Below are 21,389 nucleotides of genomic sequence, written 5' to 3'. Positions count from 1 at the left end.
GTGTAAAAAAAATTGTCATGCGTTAATTGCATGCTTTTTTTAAAGTCATTTTATTTATTGAATTTCAGGGCTTTGTGTATTTCATAATTGTGTTGCTGGTGGAATATGGAGTGTTCCGTAAAATTCAAAACAGATTGAATGGGAGAACTTCATCATCTGTTGGGTCTCAGGTATGTACATACAGATGATCTACGTCGCATTTATGTTGTTAATGCTGTTGAGCAGTTCTAAGAGAGAAGAATGAGTTTTTCAAAGGAACAGGAATCAGCTTGTTATCATTAAATAAAGATATTTAGTCGATCTTAAAAATATCAATTGCAATAAAAATTCTAGGCAATATTAAACAAGACTAATGCTGTTTTTATGTGTTAACTCTATTGTTGGATCTAAGCAAAGAGAAGGGCAGTGTTGTATATGTGGTCAGGGGCGTACCTGAAGCATTTTGAAAAGTACGCCCATGCACTTAAGCGTGGTTAAAAGGTAAAGGTATTTCTATATTCTGGACGCAATATGATATATGGGGTTTGAGCGGGACCGATATATCCCCTGACGTGGGACTTTTTACTGGCCATTTTGCGGAAACCTTAATTCATTTGTACGCCTTGGCTTACTGGAGTATGCCTAGGTAAACCCCTGGTGGTGAAACAGATGATCAGCCTTTTTTCCTATTCCCAGCATTCATTAGATTGTCCTTCCCTTTCAAACCATGATTTATCTCATATCATCCTTAGTTGAATCTAAATCGTTGAGAAAAAGACAGCGATATGTAGCTACAGAGAAAGGGAGCCGCCCTTACCTCTCTAGCATTCCTTAGATTGTCTGTCACTTTTATAAAGATGATTTATCTCATATCATCCTTAGGTGGACCTAAATGGTGAGGAGAAGGACAGCGATGTGGCAGAGGAGGAAAAGAGGATTAACCAGACCCCCCTGTCAAACCTACAGCAGTCAGATGCTCTCATTTTCAAGGTGGGTATACACACTTGCTTCTGATATTTGTTTCGTGTATTATATGTATCATTCTCAAAACTGAATCAAATTTGTTAAGTTCTAAATTCATATAAGTTTTATAACTCAATCTGTATGTTATTGATTTAAATCCAAGTATTATTAAAACAAGAAGAGTCAAAAACAATGATTGTTACATCTTAGCAGATTCATGTTGATTGTTATAAAGCCAAAACAGCACAGCTATATGTACTTTCCTTTAGCAGAAAAAGGAGAATTAAATGAGTGTCATTCTTTCTGTTGATGATGTTACTCAGGGTGTGAAGGAGAAGCAAAAGCTGTTCCTGAATAGATTCTGTTACATAACTGTGTTAAAAGTAAGGTTATGCTATTGCTGTTTCAGAACGTGGAAAAAGTGTATGGTACAGGTATTGGTTTCCGTGCTGTGAAAGGCGTGTCCTGTGGAATTCCAAAGAATGAGTGTTTCGGTTTGTTGGGACAGAATGGAGCCGGCAAGACAACCACATTTAAGATGCTGACAGGAGACGAGCCCATCTCATCAGGCAATGCGTACCTTAACCAGTACTCCGTGAAAGGAGACTTAAAACAGGTACACAAAATTCCTGGGTTTTAGAAATGTTTAAATAAACTTGGTTCAATGCTAGTTTACTGTTAGGAATGCAGAATTGTGCTTGTTATAATTCATGTGGTGTGCTCATGTAGGGATTTATAAAAATGGTCTTCTACAATTTAAACAGCTGTTTACTTTGGATACATCTTCAGAAAAATGTTGTGCCTTACATTAAACATTTTTCGTAAGAACATTAAGAAGGGGTTCTAATGACACATGTACATTAAAATGTCTGTTTAGGTATCAGCATTAGGTATTTTTTATTACCATGATGCTGGTTTTCATTAAACCATTTGATTGACCAATAAATAGATTAAATGTCATCCAATGGACTCTGAAATCTACCTGCAAAAAGTGACGAGGCAGAGAAATGCTCCAATAGACATCAAGTTTATTACTGATATTTTTCTCGTTTACTCAACCAGGTTCAGCAGAACCTCGGTTACTGCCCACAGTTTGATGCGCTGATTGACCAGATGACCGGGCGGGAGACGCTGTACATGTACGCGAGACTCCGGGGCATCCAGGAGGAGCAGATCAAGGACATTGTTAACCAGGTTATTGACGTCATGATGCTGGACAAGCATGCCGACAAGGAGTGCGGAGTGTACAGGTACCATGGCAACTCTGTTGCTGACCCTTCGTACATGTATTAAGTTATTAACTGATTCTGTATTTGATTTTTTGGAAAAACAAGTGTTTCTCTATTCCTTATTTAAAGAGCAATGATATGGTAAAGAAAATGAACTCTAGGAGTGATTTCGTGTTATGCTTTGCTGGTGCTTCAACTGTGTACCTTCATTTTGCATTAAAACAGTATGACGTTTCAGTATTTGATTGCCCCATTCTTTGAAAATTACATTCTGAGTTGTGATGTTACTAATCAAGAATAAACGATCAGAATTCATTCCTAAGTACCTTTGGTAACATTGTTAATTATTTCAGTGGAGGCAACAAGCGAAAGTTGAGTACAGCTATAGCCCTGATTGGAGACCCTCCTTTCATCTTCCTGGATGAGCCCACCACAGGCATGGACCCGGGAGCACGACGTCAGCTCTGGAATGTCCTGTCTGATGTACGTGCCAGCGGCAGGACTCTCATACTCACATCTCACAGGTGAGATTAACCATCTATCGGCACTTACTGTCTTAGCATAAGCGCCTTGCAGTTTGTAACAAGATAGAATAGATAATGCCATCATTGTAAATAAGATTTTATTTGATGACCAAATGCCATAAAAATCCTGAAACGATATAATCCTGTTGTCTCTTTCATTATAGATTTCTCACTTATTTAAATTGGAAAGTTTTTTAAAATCATACAGATACGATACACAAGTATATTATTACCATGTTCTGTTACCTTCTTTTGACAGCATGGAGGAGTGTGACGCCCTGTGTACAAAGATCGTGATCATGGTCAATGGGAGATTTGTCTGTCTCGGCAGCCCCCAGCACCTCAAGAACAAATTTGGTCATGGATACACGCTTTTCTGTCGCATGAAGCTTCAAGATGGGACTGTGGTGAGCAGCGAGCCCCTCGTCGAACATCTCAAGGGAATATTTATGGATCTGGAGGTCTTTGATACAAATCAGGGCTACGTGCATTTCCGTATACCCGACGATAACGCCAAGTTGGCACAGATTTTCGGCCTTATGGAACAAGCGAAGGAAAAGTACAATGTGGATGACTATTCTGTACACCAGACCACTCTGGAACAAATTTTCCTGACATTTACCCAGAATCAAGTAGCGCCTGCAGAAAAGGAACAGAAAAAGTGTTGCAGGTTCTTTTGTTAGGCAGCACGTACACTAACTCGGTTATCTCACCATCACCTCAATGACTGGTAACCATGGCAACCATGATGTTGTTTTGTTCTGATGTTTATATATAGTTTTAAAATTGCAAATTCTTTTTTATGTTGTTTGTTTGACATTGACTAATATTACTGAAAGCATATAGCTTTAAAGCTCATGACCTAATGAAAATTATTTATTATTTTTTATATACAGAAATGGTCTATGTTATTTGTTAAATATACATGTAAATGGTCCAAGGAACAGATATCAGATCTCTGATAACTTGTTACATACATTTAACTGTGATACTTTGACACCTCACAAACAGTAGTTCTTTATTATCAATATGTGACTTTCTTTGTGTTATTTCATCACCACGTGATTAAGTGAGAATGCATAATGCACCATTTTAAAGCTCAAAAAGGATTTTCGATAAAACTAGGAGAACAGCGTAAAAAAAAAATATCCAAATTATGGATAACGACACAGCGTTTAGTGTGCAATTTTATGATAGTTCCGTCTTCACCAATAACAAACAAGCTGTCAAACTTCAATTATTTTAAATCTTTTCTGTTGATGTTTGTATATTACAAATGTTCTTACTGTTTTGCGCATCTGTGAATGATACAAGATTATTTAACCTCTGCCTTAAAAGCACTGAGAGACTGACAAATGTTGGATTAACATATAAAAATGAAGCATTATAAATGTACTGTAGTTTTACATTACTGTTGTGTTGTAGTAGACCTCAATGTGTGCACATGTGCTTCAGTTATGAGTTGTATTTTGCAGTGTAACTTACATGTACTTATATTGCATAGGAATGGAATATGACCATCCATTTTAGGCAGGTTAAATGGTTTGATTTCACCAACATCTCCCCTGAAAATAAATTTGGTCAGTTGGAATAACTTTTCTTTAAATTTTCACAATTGAATCACAGCATTACCATGTCCTTGGTCTTTCAGTACACATGTACTCTGATGACCTTGATATATTAACATTATTTTACATCTTGTATATTTCATGTGTATTCTAGCAGTTAACAAACACAAGGTGTGAAAAATGACATAAGAATATATCACAAAATTATATTTAAGGTTGGCTGGGTCAAGTTGGTGGAAACAAACTATTTCTTGCCTAATTCTTATATCTGTGATGTACTACTTTATTTATTTTTAACGTTATACAACTTGTTACAAGCCAAGTAATTTATCAAAAAGGCTGATGAAATCCATTCCTTTATAATTTAGTTATTGCATTGTTTTCTTGCCATTCCCATGCATGTACTCAGTATCTGTTATAGCGTCTTCTTATTGTCATGTTAGATTTAAGAGACCCGTTGAACAAAACTGAAGTACATATGAGTGGGAAGTCATTATCTCAAGTTAAAATAAGTGATCAATTGTTAAAAAAAAATGAAAAAATGTGCCAAAAAGTTCTTGATTTTAGCGAGTGTTTTTATCACAATTGAAAATCAAATGGTCTTAAGCTTTAAATTCAGCTCTTTTATTTAAATGAGATCTACCTCTTTTTGTTTGGTGATTATTCCAACAAATGACTACAATTGCTCACTAGAAACATGATAAAAGTCCCTTATAAGTTGGAATGCAATGACTGTAGATGTGGTAAAGGTCATAAAGGTCAAGAATGGCATACATGCTCATGTATACATACATTTTGATTTTTGTTCATCAAGTTTATGAGGCTTTAATTGGAAAAGAACTGCCCTCAAAATTACTTTGTTTTACAAGGGATATTTGTTATTTAAGTCAATGCATATTTATTTGTTCAGTGTTATTTCATGAGTAGTAAATCTCAAATGTTTAACATTTACAGATATTTATATCAGACAGGTTCTGCCTCATGTCAGTTACATTTCTACTGCATTACCTATAAGACAAAGAAACAATGTGGACATGAGAGAAAGAATTATGAAGTTACATTTTCTTAACCTGTTATGTTGCACTGATCTGGGTTGGGTTTTTTTCAAAATTGCTAGTATAATGTAAGAATCAAAATAAGATGTGTATTGCTGTGTTGTTTCATGTGACCTGGTTTGTTGTATTCATGTTTTTCAGGATTTTATTCCATTTGCATTGGAACTCATAGAATTGGGAGTATGCTTAACCCATTGGAACTCTTATCCATGACCACAAACTCAGAGAAAAACATGGTAACTCATCTGACAATTTTTGTCCATGAATGATACATGTTTTGTTGTTATCTGCCAATGGTATTGAATGAAATTTATTCTTATGATTTACACTTGCTTTTTGTGTTTCTTATTTTTATTTATTTTTATTGACTTTTGCCTATATTTAGCTTTACAGTGATGAAGAAGCCACACACCACTAGGTTTTTTATGTTTTTATGTTATTGCAGCTTGATCCATGTTCTTTTAATGACAATCCACATATATTTCAATTCATTCCAACTTCTATTAAGATTCATGTGTCCACCAGTATCAATAAGAAACAAATCAGAAATGTATGTGAACAGTTTGAACTGTTCTGATTTCATCTCTCTTGCACTGAATTGAAATGTAACAGTAAAAGAGCAGACATGTTTGTCTGTCTGTTTTTGAGAGGAAAAGGGTCCAGATATTGTAATGGCCTTCTTTGGTGTTGTTGTCAGTGTCCTAAAGCCTTTCAGCTCAAACTCCTCTCACAATATCAGACAAGCTTTGCATCCACATGGAGTGCTCTTGTTCCTTAATAACCCGGTACTTTAACTAGTCGGATAAATATAACAGGAATCCAAACTAATCAAAACTGTACTTATTATTGTTAGGTTACCACTTGTCATGTTTTTATTATACCCAACCTAACAAAGTTGTGGAGTAGGAGGGGCGACATTGTATATAGAAATGATTTTGTCAGATGGTTGGTTGGTTAACCTTGTCAAGACTATAACTCATGAAAAGGTCGACGACTTGGCTCTCATGTTTAATACCTCAAACTTTGATCATATTCGAGCCCATTTTCAACTGAAAATTTGCAAGAAAACATTGTGTCCAGACAATAACTCATAAAAGAATAGTGGACAGATTTATATATTGTTTGGTACAGATTTTTAACACTAAAAATCAGTTTCAAGTTCGACTTCAGTTACAAACCATTAACTTTTTATTGAGTTATAGCTCCTTTTCAACTTAAAATTTGTCAAAAATATGGTATCTGGGTGATAAATTATGGAAGGAAAAATACATTTTTAAAAAAAGGTTCACATGCTTAACACTTCAAAATACAAAACGAGTTCGACTTTGGTTACACACCACTAATTTTTAAAGGAGTTATGCCCCCTTTATAAAGAAATAGTTCATCAATCCAATCGGCATGTGTGATGATTTATCACTCCAACAGCAGTACTTTTTTATTTGTTTTGCATTGTAGATGTTTGTGAGTTACTTGTTATTTTATTATCAATAAATGTTCTAACAAAAATACCTTTACTGTGTCTTTATTTGAAGGTTAGATTGTATTGAGAATTGCATACATTGAAGGTTCAGTTGTATTTTAGTTTCGTGAACCCCGGACATAAGTATTTTCCTTTTGTTTCCTTACTGGTGTAAATTGTGGCTTAATTGGTCGAATGACCTTTACATATTAAACTGAAACAAGCAAATATCCTCTTCATACGAAGAAGACAACTCAACAACTCTTTACTCCTGGAGCCGTTTTCATTGAGCCAACACCGTCGAGTCTGAGACGGCATGTGCAGAAACCTTACCAATTTTAATGCCTTCTCAAAATGACACTCAATGTTACATTATAATTTTACATCACAGCTGGTGAAATTATTATTGCTTTGAATTAAGACAACACGTCGGTCATGTTCATTTCACGCATGTGTAGCACTTACACCAAGTATGTAGTAATTTGACATTCCAACATAATATCAATGCTATACATATGTAAATTTAACACTGTTATTATCAATATGTCAACAAGTAAGTGTTATGGATAAAAACTAAAGCTACACTTTGTTCTTAAGGTTTTTACCATCCGCTTTATGTACAAATGCACATTTCAACCATTTGCGTATTCAAAAATAAAATACAAACGCAGGATATCAATGTCAATGGAATTGGGATGTGCTGACCTGAAAACGCAGAATACCGAAGTCTATGAAAATGTATTACACTACAGATCTTGATTTGACAATGTCAAGGAACCACCTTTTCTCTTTACAACAATGTTTTGCTGTTTCTGTCTTGGTCTTTCTCTATATGTATTTCCTCCACGCATAGTCAAAGTGATCCCTGATATAGTCCGAGGCTGCATCCATCTTTTTGTATTGAACTCCGATGGTGTTTCCCTTAGCGACCCCGCGGCGCACAAATAGGGTACACCCATTATTATTGACCCTGCTTACCTCTTGTCTGATGTTCGCTTGATGTAAAAGGTTGGTGCACCATGTGCCGCTCCGAGAGAAGCCGCGTAACGTCACGCGGTTGTACACCACATACTTCTTGCCGGCGCCTCTTCCCGGAACCTACCGAATTTGTCCGACATTTTGTGTACTTGGATTTCACCCGGTTTGGCACGAAAGGTACCACGACCTTGATCCAGTTGGACCACGTCAGTCCGCGTAGTGGCCCCTTGCTCATACAGGAATCCGGCAGCGTCTCACGCTGAAATTTTATCAGTGTTGATACTTAATTTGTTTATTTCAGTATGTAAAAGGGGTTATAGTAGCCATATATTTTCATTAAAAATGTAAATGCTTGATTATATTCTTGTTCAACATATAAACATCTAATATGCTTCTGAAATAGAGTGTTGATATGTTGATAACAATTGACATACCTTTTGAACTTTTTCAATCTTCTTTGATTTCTTGACTTTGGTCTTTTTGGCGATTTTCGCTTGTTTAAGCAAGACACCCTTCCTTTTTCTGAAGGCCTTAGCAGCTGCCTTAGTCGCTCCATTAGCTGCACGCTTGGTTTCAGCCGCTTTACCATTGCCTTTGGTCGCTTCTCTGAGTGTTTTTTTCCGCGCTCTCGGCGATGTCTTTGCTTTTCCAGTCGTATGGCCTATGGCCAAAGCTGCTCGATTTCTTAGAAATGGAGGCTTGCTTTTTCGCGGTGGATGGAATGGGATCCGATATAAGTAGCATGGAAGTTGAGACCTGAAAAAAAATACTAGTACTTAAAGAAAATCGATTATTCTGACTCTCCAACATGTGTGCGAAACGTTTCATTTAGAGTTATATATGTAATACATAAATGGTTTAAGCATAAATGTGAGCAGTTTTCCGTGCATTTACATACCTCTGTGGTTGCGGCGCTGCTCATATCGGATAAAGTCGCGGATGACGACCGGTTGGACATCTTGCTGGGACGCTCGTACGGTGTCCTAAAGGAAGTTTTTCGTTTTGTTACCGGCATCTTGCAAGAAAAGATACGTATGCGGTGATCAAATGAAAGAAAATGCATTTAGTTTAGTCCCATTCTCTTAGCATACAAACCATATTTTCAGCCAATAAAACTGCAGATAGGCAACTATTTAGCACTAAGCTTAATCATGAAAAGTTTCTTTTACGGGTGTTTAAAGGTCCGCCTACTACCACTCATCTGATACACACTCCTTGTGCCAGATTGTGCGTTGACAATGTGTCAGCTTGCACACTTAGTCAGTTAGACGACGTGAAGAAATATCTTAATGAGGCGTAAAATAAAGTTTGTTTCCACTGACCCGACCGACCCTATTTCGTTCCTCCTGACCCGAACTTTATTTTGCCGTAGTATGGATTTGTGTCGTAATATCCAAACAAATGTTGCATTGTTGGTTGGGTTTGACCATTTAATATTTTTTTTCTGCAATAGTGATATACCCTGATATAGGTCGGTCTTGTACAGAATCTTGTTTCTCAAATGAGAAACAAAGAATCATATTAGGTGTGATGAAGTCATTAGAAATCACTTCAGATCTTCCTAGAACTGCTATTGTAACGTGCGATGTCAAAGACGCAACGTATCATGCTCGACCCTGTATGGGTCCGCTGGTCTTTATATACAGTAAATTCTCAATCCACACAGAGCCCGGGTTTTGCTAATTTGCATATTACCAACCAAGTAATCATACGTACTATGAACGTACTTCCGTCTATAACGGAATGCTATAATATGCATCCGCCACCTACAGCGAACCGTTACACTACTTAAACAATATTATTAAGATATTATAAGTATTAATTCTTTTTGTTAACATATTTTAAAAGCTACAAAGGTAGTAGTGAAAACCGTATAAATCAAATACAACGACATTAGTATTTAAATGTTTATCTTAGCTGTGTCCATAACAAAAATCAATTCCAATACGAGATTGATCAGGTTCAGCCACATGAAAAATGCTTACCTTGCAAAATTATCATACAACGTACCCAATCGATAATCACAAGTAAATAAAAATGCAAACAGCTTCCAGTTCACATAAGAAGAATGTAACAAGCTCACAGTTTTTACCTGATTTATCTCTGCAGGATTTAAAACGCGTTAAAATTTAATGCTCATAAGTGTGTACACTTTGAACTTCGACTTTTCTTTATGACAACCAGTTTATAGGGAAGATCATACATACCTTTAAATTCAACATGTTCCGTCTTGATATCAGTATATGTTCTAAAATTAACGAATACGTCACCATCTCTGGCTACGTTTAAAGTAAAATGGTTTACCAAACATAAAGTACATCTTCACGTAATATATTCTATAAGTCAGAAGCTATCTTTAAATGCAGGTCGAATATAAATGTTCAAAAAATGCGCACAAGAGAACGTGCAAAGGTTAATTATAATAATTGATTGCTTTCAACTTAGATATGATAATGAAAAGAAGATTAAAGAGTAAAGGCAATAAAAACGATGTAGGGTTATTCCAAAATCTGTTTTGTTTAATTTTAATACATTATCATGTTTAACTCATTTGACTTGAATGATAACATTAAAGAAAGTATATGATTTGTGTACACGGAAAAATTATTAACTTTAATGATTTCCTTATTTTAATAGCTGCGCATTCATAAGTTCCTAAATCAAAGAAGCGCCAAAAATATCGCTATTTTTATCTGTATACAAATCTTTTATGATAATTTTAATCATTAAAGTCAAAAGCGAATGGAAAGCGCGCTCTGAACAATAGGATAAAGCGATTAGGTCGTTTCATCGTTAAAGAACCAAGCCCTTGTATGTTTAAATGAACTTAACGGAAGCATGACATCCGTCAATAACCACAATGACGCTCTTCATTGTCACGGCAGAACTCCAACAAACATGACATCGCTTAATGACCACAATGACGTTCTTCATGGTCATGTCAGAACTCCAACAAACATGACATCGCTTAATGACCACAATGACGCTCTTCATGGTCAAGTCAGACCTCTAACAAACATTGCATCACTTAATAGCATATACATTGATTCTTCTGGGCACTGCTAGCGTTTGTCGCTACTCGCTTGGTTTTCATTGCTGCATCCTCAGCGTTTGTCGCTATTACCTTGGCTTTGTTCGCTGCAGCCTCTGCGTGTGTCGCAACTATTTTGCGTTTTTATATCGCCGAACCATCAACGTTTGTCGCATCTCACTTGGCGTCCGTCGCTGCATCCTTAGCGTTTGTTTCTACTTTCTTGTTTTGTTATGCACCCTCAGTGTTTGTCACTACTTTGTCGGCACTTTCTTCGCTTTTATTTCTGCGACCTCAGCGTTTGTCGCTACTTTGTCGGCACTTTCTTCGCTTTTATTTCTGCGACCTCAGCGTTTGTCGCTACTCTCTTCACAATTGTAGATGCACCCGTTGCGTTTGTTGATCCTCTCTTGGCTTTTGTCTCTTGGCTTTTGTCGCTGCATCTTAAGCGTTTGTCGCTACTCTCTTGGGCCTTTTTCGCTGCAATTTTAGCGTTGGTCGCATCATTCTTGGCCTTTGTCGCTGCATACTTAGCGTGTGTCACTACTTTCTTTGCTTTCATTGCTATATCCTTAGCGCGTGACGCAACTTACTTTATTTTTTGCTGCAGCCTCATGTTTGTCGCTACATGTACTATTTTGGAATTCGTCGCTGCATCCTACACTTACCTTGCTACTCACTTGGCCTTTTCCCTATATCATTTACGTTTGTTGCTACTCTCTTGGTAATTGTCGCTGCACCCTCAGCATTAATCACAACTGTCTTCGCCTTTGCCGCTGAACCCTCAGCGACTGTCGCTTCTCTCTTGGCATTGTCGTTGCACCCTTGGCGTTTTTCACTTTCCTCTTATCTTTAGTCGCTGCATCCTAATTGTTTGTCGCTACTCTCAGGGTTTTTGTCGCTTCCCTCTCAGCGTTTGTCGCTCCTCTCTTGGTGTTTGTCACTTGGCTTTTGTCGCTGCACCCTAAGCGTTTGTCACTACCATATTGGCCTTTGTATGTGCACCCAAGTGTTTGTCGCTACTCTCTTGGCCTTTGTCGCTGCATCCTAAGCATTTGTCGCTACTTTCTTTGTTTTTATCGCTATACCCTCAGCTTTTGTCGCTACTGTCTTGACTTTTGTCGCTGCATCCTAAGCGTATCTCGCTACTCACTTGTTTTTTCCTATATCCATAACGTTTGTGGCTACTCTCTTGGGGTTTTCATTGATAGCTAGACCTTGTCGCTGCACCCTAAGCGTGCTTTACCTTTCTCTGGGCTTTTGTCGCTACACCCTCATCGTTTGTCGCTACTCTCTTGGCTTTAGTCGCTGCCCCCCTCAGCGATTGTCGCTACTCACTTGGCTTTTGTCTCTGCATTCTTAGCGTTTGTCGCTATTCTCTTTGCGTTTGGCTTTACATCTTAAGCGTTTATCGCTACTTTTTTCGCTGAATTCGCTGCAACCTAGCGTTTGTCACGTCTCAATCTTTGTTTTTGATGCAGCGTTAGTCGCGGCTCCCTTAGCTTTTGTCGGTGCACCTTACGCGTTTGTCGCTACTCTCTTGATGTTTTAATGTTGCTGAAACCTTGGTGTTATTGGTTTTACTCGTATTTGTTTTTATTTTATTTTCGGCGCGTTATGCCTTGAACAAGTCTCCAGCCGCACAAGATGAATCATCGAGCACAAATGTAGGCGTTGGTATAAGCCCATTGGATACCCTACATCGTCCATCATCCATACCGCCTGGTCCCGCATCTCTTCGTCGTACACTTATTATGGTAAGGCTATCTTTTACTGTTAGACCTGTTCCTTATACAACTTGGTTAATGTGTGTCTTTCATTTAATCTAGTTAAAAATGCATTTTTATTGTAATATCCAATGCAATCTAAAAAACATAGCCTAAATTTTACCCAAATTTTCAAATCATCTCATAAACAGTTAATCATATTTATCCAACAAAACGGTAAAACCCTCTCATAATACTTACGCTAATCATCTGGACTGGCCTCCCTGCAACAGAGCATCATCATATGAATTTGCAACTATTGGGTACTTTTTCAAAGCAAATATCAACATTAATATTTAGGCTTACATTTGATCTAGAGGAGGATGACCCTGGATGGCAAACCAAGATTATTTCAAATTTTCCAGGAAGATTTTGAATCATTTTTATTTTGCTCAAACGTTTCAGTAAAAACTAATTTCTTTGCTTTGTCAATAAGAGACTGTGCATTTGTCTTAATTCCTTGAAAGAATTAAAATTATGTTCACATTTATCTGTCCGAATATGGTTAAACGCCTCATCTTTTTTATTGATAGCTTTGAGAAAAGTTTAAGAGTCTTTGATAATAATTCCTCGTAAGCCAGCAAACAATTATCTAAACTTTGTGGTATAAAACACAGTGCATGTTCTTGCAATGAATATGTTCCTGAAGCCGCTTGATAAAAGCCTTTAGCCCTCACTTCCTCTAGAGAACCATTCATTGACCCGTCGTGTCAAAGGATATAACAATCTCCATAACTCTCCAACACGCCCCTGGGCAGCACAGTGGCACTAGCTTCGGTGGGTTTCCCTGTTTCCATGATGTCCTTCACTGCCTTGTTCTCTCCTCCGCATCAGCTGTGAACCTTGCTCCCAAAGTCTTTCTTAAAGAATGCCATACAGATGATCCTTTTTATGTCAATAATTTTCTAATTTGTCGATCTGCGTGAGTCAGGGGCAGACACCATTTATGTCTTGTCTTATCTACCTTTCCTGCAAGTTCAAATACTGATAGAACCACTTTGTCTTTAAATGGTAGCCCCGCTATGCCTAATTCACCAAGATGGTCAAGGAAAACAAGTCAACATGGAAGGCAAACTACTTTGAAGACTGAACACGTCCAGACTGCCTTTGGACCTGGGGCTTGTAAGAGATATGGACGGAACCGCTTCTCTTCATGTGGCCACCGCAGCCCTCTCTCCAACAATATAGCCATATCTAATGTTCGATAATTGCTTTACAAGGTGCTCCCTCTTCAACAAAGCAGCTTGATTTCTTACACATAGAGGCTGGCTTTTTCACTAATAATTTCCTCTCTTTCCGGTGGCGCCCTTGCTCGCATCGTCCGACGTAAGGACAGAGGAGAGTGAAAGTTATCAGATAAAGCTCGGGAAGAAGCTGAAAACTGAAAAATAATCAAAAAATTAAAAAAATATTTTGATTCTTTCTGTTGTAGACGTATAGCTTTTGTTAGAACTCTGGTGCTCCTTGGAATGTATGGTAATCGATAAGGAATATTTATTTGAAATATGTATTTTACATACTTATACATTAATGACATACACAAAACGTAAAACATTCAGAGTTTATAGTCCATAACGTCAAAGTTTTCATATCTCTGTGATGGTGGCTGCGCAACTCCTTGATATAGTCACGGATGTCGACCGCTTAGGCCCCCCAAAAAATACCTGTGTTTCCGGTTACCCGACCGACCCTATTTTTTCCTCGCCGATCCTAATCTTTTTTTAGACATAAAAGTAAAAAAATATTTTTTTTAATTCTATCGCAAAAAAATATTATTTTTTTTAATATATCGTCATTATTTTCGTTGTTTGTCTTTCTATGTCCCCCGTGAATAAACTTGCATTCCTTATTATGTAAAACCGGGACGCTATGTCAACAGGAAAACAAAATGGCGGAGGGTGGCGAACCCTGTCCGATATCTTCAAATTGGCAAACGCATGTTTACGGTCCAAACACGTGGTTTATCACAAGCGACATATTTTGGAGTCTTTAAAATAAAAATATTTAGGATTATAGCTCGCGGTGTTATTTATTCATGTCGAAAATAAAACTTACTTTTTTGCGATTAGGCTCTGCGTATATCCACAGGCATCTGAATCATTGTTTGCCACTTAAATGTTGTTTAAAACCATTTTGGGTACAGTAAGTACCCAAAATGGTTTTTAAACAACATTTTAGTGACAAACAATGATTCAGATGCCTGTGCGTATATCATGCAGGCTTCTTACGATTAGGCTTTGCGAATTCATGCAGGCTAACTACCAGGTTCCAATACACATATTTCATTAATCGTTACATCAATTTATTCGCAATTATCAATGGTTACAAAAACCTTCGAAAGTTAACGACACATTTGTTGGAATGTGTCGGCTGCAGATCAAACGGTACAATTTTTGACGTCAGAGCACGAGCGGTGATAAGATCAAAGGCGTGGCTATGGGTTGTATTTAATTCGGTCAGTCGGATACCGTATGATCCCATTTGATTGCCAAGATTTCGCCTAGGCTGGTAAGAAAATACCATACGATCGAAAAAATAATAATCAATAATCGTCCCCTGGGAATCTTAAAACGATGACCGAAATGTTTGAAATCACTATAAATATGAATTAAACTTTAATTGTACGAAAATAAGATAAGTAATATAAATCCATATCCGCGTTTAATTGTTCTTTTTTTTAACCTACCTCCACTTGAAGGCCTAGTTTAAGGAGCTCACAGTTGAATAGAAAATCGGCGATTTTCCTTAAGCAAACTAATAAATTTAGTTGATAATTGACTGTTTGGGTAGAACATTATCACAGATTTGTAAAAATTGAATGCTGGATTTGTTCTTAAAACCGATCGCGACTTATAAACGAGTATTGTACACCAAAAACACAAGATTTCATGGGCAAAATTGGCGGGAAAATAAGGCCCTCCCTATTTTTTTTCGCCATGTAACCGGAAACACAGGTGTGTTTTTTTTGGCCTTAGACGTCATGCTGGGACGACTGAACAGCGTCCTGAAGAACGCCTTTTGTTCCGTTGCCTGCATTATGCAACAGTAAGACGGTTGCATTTTAAAAGAAAAAGACATAAAATTACCATCCCTCCCTCAACAGTGTGTTTGTCCGTCCTTAGTGGTAGATTATGCGCTGGAAAATTGCTGTGATATTACTGAGGTTAAAACAATATTGTATTAATGCTAAACGATCTGGTCAGTGTCATTTTTGCTTGTTTAATATTTATCTAGTCATTATGGCGATGGGAGACATTATCTAAGAAAGTATTTTACAACTGAATTGGTCGTTTCAACTTTGTACTCAGTAGATCTGAAAGTTTGAATTAGTCTAAGAGAGTATTTATTCATAGACCCTCGGATATTCGACTAGCATGTGAAAATAAAAATGTGATATTTATTCCTTTTGAATAATCATTAGTAAATAATTTACAGCTTAAGAAAATAGTAAATATCTTTAAAGTCTATTTCTTTAAAACTATTGTCAAAACTTCGCGCCGAAATTCTTAAACAAATACATGGAGACTATTATTCCAAAGGAGCTCTTTGTCCATTATGCAACTCCTTAGAAGAAATCCAGCCCGAGTTCATGTTGATCAATAATCAATATAGTAGTCAGCAAATATCGTACCAAACGCTCAACCGATGTTTGAACGGGCTCACATTGTAAATCGACATTGATTTTTTTGCTGTACATGTATAATACCGAATGTCGAGCTAAAACGCTTAGTTGAAAGACCCCTTTCAATAAGATACAAAATTGAAATGTATTCATGTGGATCATGAAATAAAATATATGTTTCGACACGTGAACAGAACATATTTATTCACTACGCCTCTAGACGATGTTCTCTTGAATAAGTCGTTGTAGACCGTTGTTTTGTTCTAATAGTTCATTTCTTGTATCTGTTCCACTTCGTTCAGCAAGAAAACAAAAGAACACAAACAGCAACAACAACAACAACAACAAAGACGAACACATAGATGTTATGGTTGTTTTATTAAACTACCAGCAGTAGACAGAAGTAAGGACATCTATTTCCTTATGATAGAGTTTATGAGCATTAATTTCTTAATAACATATTAAAGGACGCAATGCCTCTATATTATCCACACGTAATAAACCCAATGAATGACTAAATGGAATTGAGGCGATTCTTGTCTGCTTTGTGGATTTTTGAAACACAGTTACGTCATAGTTTTTCAAAATGATACAAATGTGAGTCTTTCGGGCAATTTCATTGGCTGAGACAAGAGCCTGAACACTGAATGTGAATAAATCCACTCAAACGGTTTTATACTCAGGACTTAAGTACCTATTGTTAGGTCGGTGACGGCCTATATCGTGTGCAGATACGCCACACACAATTCACCCGTTGTTCGCCGTACAATTAATTGATTTAATACTCATAATGGCAGATATTTTATCACACCTTTTGAATTTATTTCTTTGAAATAACATAACAAGATTACAGAAAATATGTATGCACATCCATTGCACGAGCATGTACAAATGTAGTTCTATCACATGTTAACACGATATCATGGATATGCATGTGTATAAACAAAATGGTTATGTTAATTTAATAAAAATTAATAATTCTAAAAATATATACAGATGCTAGAATGAGTTACTCTGACAATACAATTACCAAATATCACAGGTGGTATCATCCGAGGAGGCGTTTTTGCAATCTGTTTTTATAAACAACGTACACGAGTCACATTTCAACCACAAACATACCCAAATAGAGTCTAATGTTAATGAAAATGCAGAAAACCAATGTCTATGAAGATGCGATACGCTTACACATCTTTACCTGACAATGTAAACGAGACACCCTTCCTCTTAACAACAAGTTCTCTATGTTTTTGCTCCCCAGCCTTGGTCTTCCTCCAGATATATTTCTTCCAGGCATAGTCAAAGTGATCCTTGACATAGTCCGAGGCTGCAACCATCCTCTTATACTGAACCCCCTTAGTTTTACCCTTCGCAGCCCCGCGGCGTACATATATGGTACAGCCATTATCAATGACCCTGTTCACTTCCTGTCTGACGGTCTTGTGACGTAACAGGTTGGAGTACCACGTGCCGCTCCGAGAAAATCCGTGCCGCGTCATGCGACAGTAGACCACGTACTTCTTGCTAGTCCCTTTCCCCGGAAGCTGCAGGGCAAACTCGTACATTGCGGGAACTGTGAATCCCTCCTTAAACCACGTCTTCAGTAAATATCCCTTATTCGATCGACGCTTTGTGTACATGGACTTGGCCTCCTTGGGAGCCTCGGGTATCACGACCTTGATCCATTTGGACCAAGTCAGTCCACGCAGCGGTCCCTTGCTCATACAGGAATCCGGCAGCTTCTCGCGCTGAAATGATGGGGATTTAAACTGTTTTAAAAGCCATAGATGACATGTATTTCGTTGTTGTATAATTTTCTGTTCAAGACAACACTATTAAATGTAGTTATTAAAGAATAAGAATATTGTCATACCTTTTGCACTTTGTCAATCTTCAATGTTTTCTTGGCTGGCTTCTTCTTCGTGACCTTTGGCTTCGCTCTCGGACCCGCATCCGTTGTTTTAGCCGCTACAATCTTAGCCTTTTTCCCTCTTTGCAATGTCTTTTTCACTTTAGGCGCTTTCTTGGCTTTTCCAGTCGCAATGCCTCCAAACAAACCACCGGGTGCGGGGTATACGGGCATGTGGGATGGCTTAAATGACGGGGAACCTCCAGTCTTCAACGTCTTTGATAAGCCCACCAAATCGTCCGCCATCCGTCCCTCCCGGTCTCGCATCTCTTGCTCGTATATCTATAATGATATTATCAAATTAATGATGTAATTGGTTTATGATTTGTATTAGTACATGCATCTTGTGCATTAAATATAAATTATCTCGTCTGCATTTTAATAACCGATGCATTTTTATAGCAATTCCCTAAATGATTTGATTTTCAACGAATTCAGTCCATTCACGTGAATTTTTTAACCCTCCGTAATCTTGCCAATCAAGTAAACCAAAATCATATATTTAGACTTACGCTCATCATATCTGGATTTGCCTCCCTATAACAGATCATCATGATGAAGTCGAACATGCTCGAGAAGTTCTTTAACTCGAGGAGTTTCCCGCCCGTTCTTTTGGCCATATCCTCGTAGGTGTTTCGAACTCCAAATGAACCGAACCCACAGGCCATCACGGGATATACCTTCACCCCCTAGTGGACACAAATATAATGTTACTATTCATGAGTATTATTTATACTACACGACAAACATATGACATCAATTCATTAATGTTTATTTACTATCTATAATGTTGGGTATGCATGTATATACGTTCATCTCATCAATTTTGGGAAATAAAAGAATGTATCTTTCTTAACACTACTCGTCTAATGGTCAAACATCCTTACGATTTTGCCCAAGTAGTTGCATTCGTGGCGCCAGTTGATGTGGTAAGTTTTTCCGCCATAGTTGTACCCTGGCTCATGCGGCAGGTTGTCGCCGATCAAGATGAGGGCGCGCTGGGAACCAGGCGTCCATGTGAGCGCCTCCCGGGTTCGCTGTAATACCAGCTCGTAACACTCTGGACCATCCCCTCCACCGGTTCGCCCCACTCCCTTCACGAACTCACACAGCTCCGGAAGCGCAGAGCCAAAGTCGATCCACTTGATGAGATAAGAGCTGTGTTCATCGCAGTAGTCACCGTGAGCGATAATGGCAATTCGGATACCTGAAGTTTATGACAACATGCATGGATAATGATTTAGAGACGTAATGTTGAAACAGTGCTTCATACCACATCTATTCTGTATTGATTTCTTACCAGGTATATCTCCCTGAAGCCGCTGAATGAGATCCTGTATCTTTGCTCTCACTTCCTCCAGACAGCCGTACATCGAGCCTGTCGTGTCGAAGGAGATGGCGAGCTCCATCAAGCCCCCGGGGGGTAGGGCGCCACCAGTGGCGGCGGGTTCCTCTGTGTCCATGGCGTCCCCTTCAACCTCCGCATCTGCTGCAGTAGACTTTGCAGAGACACCCTTGCTGAGTGTCGCACGCACAGACGAAGCTTTCTTCGTCAGCGATTTCGACTTAGATTTCTCTTTAGACAATGTCGATCTCAGGGAATCAAGGGCAGACGCCATTTCTGTCTCGTCTACCTCTCCAACAAGTGTGGACTTGGACACGGCTAGACTTCCTTTAGACCCGGAAGTTGTTAAGGCGAGCTTTGTTAGGCCGCTCGGTATGGACGTAACCGCTCCTCTTCCTGTTGCCACCACGGAAGTCTCTCCGATGATTGAGCCGGATTTGGTTCTAGATAATCGAGTGACAAGCGCTCCCTCATCGACAAAGCTGCTCGATTTCTTAGACATGGAGGCTGGCTTTTTCACCGAAGATTTCCTCTTTCCGATGGCGCCCTTAGTCGCGTCGGCCGCCTCCTCTTCTTCCAATGTAAGTGTCGATGCCCGACGTAAGGACGGAGGGGAGGGAATGACATCCGATATGACTGGTGCAGAGGCTGAGACCTTGGAAGGAAACCGAAAAGTATGACTTTTTAAGATTTTTGAACTTTTGACATCACAGTATAGCTTTATTTTTAAATACGACCGATTAGTGGTGATTTATGAAATGCAAGGTAATCGATGCTGCATATCTATTTCAAATGTGTATGCTAAATTCAATAAATGTTAATACGTTAATGGTTTTAACTTTTAACTTTCGTATAACTTGCAGAGAATAATTATATTCCATAACTTTTATTTCCGTACCTCTGTAACGGTGGCAGAACTCATACCGGATAAAGTCGCGGATGTCGACCGCTTTGACATCTTGCTGGGACGCTCGTACGGCGTCCTAAAGGAAGCCTTGCGTTTAGTTGCCGGCATCCTGCAAAAGGAAGAAACTGTTGATCGATGAATGAAAACAATGCATTAACATTGTCATAAGAAGTTTGATCCCGACATAATTAAGAAAATACTATGCGCTGAAAAATCGCTTTGATCAACGGGGTGAGTCGGTCTAGTTTGTTTTAACTGAATCGTTAAAACTGTTTTCTCCGTTGTTCTAAATAAGTATAAAATGAAATTGACAATGGAGAAGCTGTTCAATTTTGTTTTCTAATCCAAAATAAGAAATAAAACGAAATATATAATTTTAGAAAACTTTGTAAATATTTAAGAAACTTTGTGAAAAACATTCGCTAAAAAACTAATGAATACACAGAGATGATTATCATTATTATTCAACTGGAGGTCTTAGCTAGCCAATATCGCAGCTCTTTTCAAAAGAAAAATCAATTTAATTGAGCTCAATTTTGATCAATAATAGGTATAGCAGTTAGCCTGACAATATAAGGAATGCTTATGCAGCAAATATCGTACCCGACACACACATCAAGATCATAGAACGGGATTAGGGATAGCTAGGATGCAAACTAACTTTCTCGTTTATATAAGAAAAATAAAACATGTACATATGTATCGCATTTTATATTAATATACATGTTTATCCGTATAAAGTGTTATTAGTATATCAATGAAACTACATGTAAAGAGTCATCGCAAAAAATCAATTAGCCAATAGTTATTCTACGGAAAATAATAAATGCATATTATCATGATAATATCAATATTACAATTTTGTAGGTAATGCCCAAAAAAAACCATTATATTTACCTGATATTAATATCTAGACAGAATGGTAAAATACTGTACTAATTTATGGTTATACTTTGTACTATTGCAACCACTGATATAAGTATGTTTAATAGCAAGGTATTTATACCAATGTTATATACCCGCGATTCAACATGTTCCTACTTGATTGATAACG

General features: G+C 37.8%; 2 protein-coding genes across 6 annotated transcripts in view; one reads left to right on the top strand and one right to left on the bottom strand.

Annotated features, from left to right (window-relative positions):
* LOC128217638 (phospholipid-transporting ATPase ABCA3-like) overlaps positions 1–6,826 on the top strand; it is a 50,166-nt gene extending 43,340 nt beyond the window's left edge. For all 5 annotated transcript variants that reach the window (XM_052924914.1, XM_052924913.1, XM_052924915.1 and 2 more), the window contains 6 exons: positions 69–170; positions 862–969; positions 1,352–1,558; positions 2,005–2,192; positions 2,525–2,695; positions 2,955–6,826. In XM_052924914.1, the coding sequence (XP_052780874.1) occupies positions 69–170; positions 862–969; positions 1,352–1,558; positions 2,005–2,192; positions 2,525–2,695; positions 2,955–3,378 (1,200 nt within the window). In that variant the 3' untranslated portion in view covers positions 3,379–6,826. The remainder of the gene's footprint in view (positions 1–68; positions 171–861; positions 970–1,351; positions 1,559–2,004; positions 2,193–2,524; positions 2,696–2,954) is intronic.
* Positions 6,827–16,553: 9,727 nt separating this feature from the next.
* LOC128216742 (uncharacterized) lies at positions 16,554–21,361 on the bottom strand. Its single transcript, XM_052923400.1, has 7 exons — positions 21,233–21,361; positions 20,327–20,444; positions 19,384–20,083; positions 18,971–19,290; positions 18,596–18,772; positions 18,048–18,365; positions 16,554–17,922 (listed from the first exon to the last, which is right to left on the bottom strand). The coding sequence occupies exons 2-7, from the start codon at positions 20,441–20,443 to the stop codon at positions 17,359–17,361; spliced, it is 2,196 nt and encodes a 731-aa protein (XP_052779360.1). The 5' UTR covers position 20,444; positions 21,233–21,361; the 3' UTR covers positions 16,554–17,358.
* Positions 21,362–21,389: the final 28 nt, after the last annotated feature.

The sequence above is a fragment of the Mya arenaria genome, chromosome 14 (assembly GCF_026914265.1).
Source record: "Mya arenaria isolate MELC-2E11 chromosome 14, ASM2691426v1".
Taxonomy (NCBI): domain Eukaryota; kingdom Metazoa; phylum Mollusca; class Bivalvia; order Myida; family Myidae; genus Mya; species Mya arenaria.
Note: the sequence above shows the minus strand (reverse complement) of the source record. Positions and strands in the feature narration are given on the sequence as shown.